The sequence below is a fragment of the Populus alba genome, chromosome 5 (genome assembly GCF_005239225.2).
Source record: "Populus alba chromosome 5, ASM523922v2, whole genome shotgun sequence".
Lineage (NCBI taxonomy): Eukaryota > Viridiplantae > Streptophyta > Magnoliopsida > Malpighiales > Salicaceae > Populus > Populus alba.
In genome coordinates this window covers 14,594,122-14,599,048 of record NC_133288.1, presented here as the reverse complement: position 1 = coordinate 14,599,048, position 4,927 = coordinate 14,594,122, and the positions used below count along the sequence as shown (strand labels likewise).

The window sequence follows — 4,927 nt, the reverse complement described above, 5'->3', positions numbered from 1 at the left end:
CGATGGTAAGCTTTGCTTTTACCATCCATCCTGCCAGAGCCAGAGAATACCAACAAAGAGAGCGGATAGATTTCTCTCCTAATAATGAGAGCCGGAGAGACAAAGCAATGGTGGACTTGGCTGTTCTATAACGCAAACGCAGGGGTGTGACGAATCATCAGATCCTTGGTCCCACCTCCAACTATGTAGAAAAAACGAAGAGCCTGATATGATACAAGTCAGAGCACAAAAGAGTCTTGTACTGGTGATTTTTAACCGCTAATAGAGCAGGGAAAAAGCACTGGTTTTAACCACACCAAATCAATCCTCTTTAATCATGGACTATTAAGCTAAAATGATTAAAATAAGAACAGGTAAAAGAGCACTAGTTTTAATCAGGCCCATCCATACCTTTGAGGATCGGGATTCTCATCCAGTGGAACCCCACACGGACATGTACTTGGACAACACTTTCCGCACATTACTAAGAGGGGCCTCACTGTCGACTGATAATTCCATATCCAGGGAAATAAATTTCAAAGAACACATAAATGAGGAGGAGGAGGAGGAGGAGGAGGAGGGCAAACGACACAACATTTTTCCCACTAAAGCTGGCTGTATGGTCCATGCATATCTGGCTTTTATTACCCATATCATCATATTGGCTAACAATAACAATGTAAATTCAACAGTCAGGTGCTACAACACATACTGGGAAAAAAAAAAAAAACACGTTGGGAGGAGAGAGATGCATCAGCCCGGGCATTTAGTTCTCACCGGCTATACACCTTAAGACTAGCTGCTAATACCATCTGAATCAAAATAAAAGACTATACTTCTTTTGAACTGACGAATGCTTGCTCATTGGTTTTGCTTTTTTATGATTATCCTTCACTGGTGGCACTTGCAGGGGAAGGGAAACTCCTTAATTTTTCCAAATCTCCAACCCATCTTGATTCCTCCATACAAAAGGATAAAAGATTGAATATTTTATGCGCCTCAAGGCCCATCCATCCCTTTCCTCCGGAGCAGCCTTCTCATTTATGATCAAATGAGTTCGAAAAGAAAAAAAGAAACATAAAATTTTGAAGCATATCAATACAACAAGATCCAATGGGTGGTCCAATACCTTGCAGAGATATCCAACTCCACATCAGCCCCCTCGATGTCTGTCCTCTTAAATTATAGGGCTTCTGGATTGAATGCCATTTGCAACAACACAGCACAAGGCCTGAAGTTTTACTCAACTTTCTCTTGCAAGGATCACCATGACTTTCTTGCGGGCTATGTAAAAGGTACCTGCAAGATTTAATTTCCAAGAAAAGATGCCCATAACCACCATCAGAACAGCTGATGCAACTTCTTGTAGCACAAATGCCCTACAAGATGGAAACAAATCGTGGCGCATCATCTCTTGGCCCTTCAAGAGACCGGTACATATACAACGTATCAACATACTCATCCATGTCCACATTATCGTCATGCTTAATCACTTCCACCACCAGCCGAGGCAACGCTTGAGTAATCTGTTGGCAGCCTTGGCGAGACAACTTGCAAGCAGACATCCAAAGGAATCTCATATTGTAATAGTGGTGCAGACCAGAAAGTAGAGCTGCATCCCCGAATGGACTGTCTCTAATCTCAAGCTTCTGCAATCTGGGACAACCCTCAAGCACATATTTCAGCCCCATGTCACTATCTCCAGCAAAAGCAACCGATAGGGTCCTTACAATTTTCCCATATTTTCCAATATAAGCAAAAGCTCTATCAGTCAATAAACCAGATACCGCGAGTCGAGTGAGCTTCTTGCAATTCTTGACAATGGCTCCAAATCCTTCATCCATAGGTTCTCCAGTGACATGATCAGGCTGGTGACGCCCCATTATGCAGAGACGGAAGACCACAAGGTCTGGGCAGTTCTTTGACATAGCTACAACAGCAGCATTTGTCATCCGATGGCAAAAATACAAAATAGATTGAAGCTTCCTGCAACCCTCTGAAATTGCTTGGAGGCCCACTTCAGAAACAGGGCCCTCAATGTCCTCCCTAGGGTCAACAGGGAAGACCCGAAGCTCTCGTAGCTCCTTGCATGTTGCAGCCACAGCCTGTAGTCCTTCATCGCATATTGAATCAAGAACCTGGACAATGAAAACCAAAATCAGACACAAAACACACATTTCATAGCAGTGTCTATTTAAAAAGCAGGCTGATAAAACACATACCCAGAAAATCTGAAGCTTGTGGCAATTGCTTATGATTGGTTTGAGCTGTTCTGCACTAACATCTGCAAAACTAAAGTTCAGTGAAGTGAGATTGGCACATACAGGGTTTATTGCAGGCAAGTAATCTGGAATGATTTCCCTGAATCCAGATAGGCAAACTAAGGATTTGCAAGCAGCAAATGCAGAAGCATAATCTGGTCCCTGTTCAACCTGAGCTACATCCTCTGATGGGCTAAAAGAGCCTGTCCCAAGATGTGTGAGGTGTGGAGCTCGAATCATTAGACGGTAAAGTTGTCCAATCGAAACATATCGGTTCAGCCTAAGTTTCTTAAGTGATGGAGACCTAGCCACCAGCCTCTCCAGTTCATCAAAATCAATGGGGCAATCTACACAATCAAAAATCAGGGATTCGAGGCATGTTTCGGTATCTGGAAAACACGAAATCCAATCCACTTCATCATCTGATACATCTGATTCAATCAGATCAAGCACTTTGAGTTGCCTGTACACAAAAATAGAGCAGTGCACAGCATCTTATAAGTTCAACAGTCAACTTTTCTCATCAGAAATTCCAAGAATTCCAGTCCATTCTTTAATATCCTCACTGCTCAGAAAGGCATCATTTAGACTCATCCAGCAAATCAAACAGATATATAAAATAATAAATAAATAAAGAAGCACAAAGATATCACGGCCAGCAAACGTTCTATAAGCTCGCTGATCAACAGCTTTATCCATTGAAAAATCTAATCACAAAATTAATTCTTCAATATTTCAGCATTGCTTAAAACAAACCACAAAAAGACTGACAAATCCCAAACCCAGCAAAACACCAAAATTTCAATCAGCTTCTAGCTCTACAAAGATCTAAACATCCCCTTCCATAAACACAAATCAAAACAACGTCTCAAACTTTAAAAACCAACCCCTAATCAAACAAACCAAATAACAGCAAAAATTAACTGACGCTGCAATCAGATCTAAAAGAAGACTATTTTTTATATATAAAAAAAACACCGTACCTGCACCTGCTAACGACAATAGCAAGTCCACTAGTACCGAACCCATCACAACAAACAAGCACGAGCTCTTTGAATCCCGAAAACGACTCCGCAAGCAAAGCCAGGTCATCATCCGTCACTGACATCCTCTTCAAATGAACCTTCTCTAACCAAGGGTAAGTCATTGCCATAGCAGAGACCCAAGGCGCGAAGTGGGCTCCCCAATAAGGCGGCATCAGGTTAAAATCAGCAAACCTTGGCTTCCCTTTCAGCGTCACCGACCTGATTCGGGTAAACCGCGACATGGCTCGCTTTGGAGACACCGCGTAGCAGTTACCGATGAACAAATCGGATCGGGTCAGAGCCTCGACCCGGTACCATGACCTACAAACCAATGACGCAGCGTTTCGGTCCTTACGTGAGGTTAGGAACCAGAGAACGTTTTCTAAGACGTTTTCAAGGACTTGGTCCGGGCACGGAGCTAAGTATTCGGGGACTGAAGATGAACCCGACCCGGGCCCGGGGTTGCAGGTCCGGGTTGGGCTAGAATCATGGGTGATTGAGTTGGAGGGAGGAGATCTGTCGTCGTCTTCGGACATTTCAGTTCGATCGTCTCTCATGTAATTAGAGTCGGTATCTGATGATCTAGGCTTTTTGTTGGTGATCATATAAATTTGAAGGGAGAAAAAAAAACAGGAATCTTAAAAATATATATACATATATATATATATTGAAGGTTTTCGATCGGGGAAAGTTTTTGAGTGACTTTTTTGTCAGTTGGGTCTGGGATTATGGGTTTCCACAGAGAGAGAGAGAGAGAGGGTTTTGATGGGGATTGAAGAGAGAGGCGAGGAAGGGAAGGATTGCTTAGTTTATCTTAGTATAATTGGTGAGAAGAAGAGTAGTAGGCTGTGATGTCTGATAGACTGAGTAAAGCATCGGGATTCTGCATGCTGCCTCTTCTTTCTCTCTTTCATCTGCAATATCCAATGGCTCTCCACACTTGTCCTCCATTATTGGGGTTTTTCTTCTCTTTCCCCCTTTTCTTTTTTATTTTTATTTTGGTTGAAATGGACTTTAGTACGAAGTTTTTCTTGGCTTTGCGGAATGGCCCCTCCCTCGTTTTGTGTTTACTGAATTTGTGTTTCCACCGTGTGTTCGTGCCTGTGGGAGATAGCCCTGGCTTAAGTCTATATATTATTATTGACTCAGAGAGGTATACTTTACGCGTGGTTATTGTCTAGTCAAATCTATTTTGGAGGAGAGAAAGAATATGTATATATATATATATATATATATATATATGCGCGAGGAAATAAAAGACTTTTCTTTGAAGTCCTGTATTATTTGATTCATGATGAGAAAAATGTAATGTTTGAATGTTGACCTAAAATCTCGAGTGAGGGAGTGAGTGTGAGTGAGTGAATATTCATGAAAACGAAGAAAGTTTTGACTAATGATAGGGAAAGGTTGAGGGAAATAGTATGAGGGATTTTCAAAGGACAAAGGGGGAGGTCTCTGTGGTCAACGGGTGGGTATAAAATCAAGACAATATAACACTTTCTTTTTGATAATGAACAAGAATAGAGAGGAGCTTTCTGTAAAGATCCATTCTATTTCTACATCATATCAAGAGCATGTATCTAGGTCTACCCTTCTCTAAAGTAGAATGCATCGTTGCTGCCCAATTCTCAAAAATTTGTTAGTCACTCAAAGAAAGCTTAC

At 41.7% G+C, this 4,927-nt stretch overlaps 1 protein-coding gene across 1 annotated transcript; it reads right to left on the bottom strand.

The window, feature by feature from the left end:
- Positions 1-575: 575 nt before the first annotated feature.
- On the bottom strand, positions 576-4,372 carry LOC118036710 (transport inhibitor response 1-like protein). Its single transcript, XM_035042508.2, has 3 exons — positions 3,224-4,372; positions 2,202-2,703; positions 576-2,117 (listed from the first exon to the last, which is right to left on the bottom strand). Exons 1-3 carry the CDS (start codon positions 3,868-3,870, stop codon positions 1,359-1,361), a joined length of 1,908 nt encoding a protein of 635 aa, XP_034898399.1. The 5' UTR covers positions 3,871-4,372; the 3' UTR covers positions 576-1,358.
- Positions 4,373-4,927: the final 555 nt, after the last annotated feature.

What these genes read in the sequence shown, in the direction of transcription:
- LOC118036710 (XM_035042508.2), bottom strand. Translation starts at nt 3,870, where the DNA reads ATGATCACCAACAAAAAGCCTAGATCATCAGATACCGACTCTAATTAC. An exon ending in ATTGTCGTTAGCAGGTGCAG is followed by an intron (nt 2,704 to 3,223) that starts GTACGGTGTTTT and finishes TTTTGTGTACAG; the next exon opens with GCAACTCAAAGTGCTTGATC. An exon ending in ACAAGCTTCAGATTTTCTGG is followed by an intron (nt 2,118 to 2,201) that starts GTATGTGTTTTA and finishes TTCATTGTCCAG; the next exon opens with GTTCTTGATTCAATATGCGA.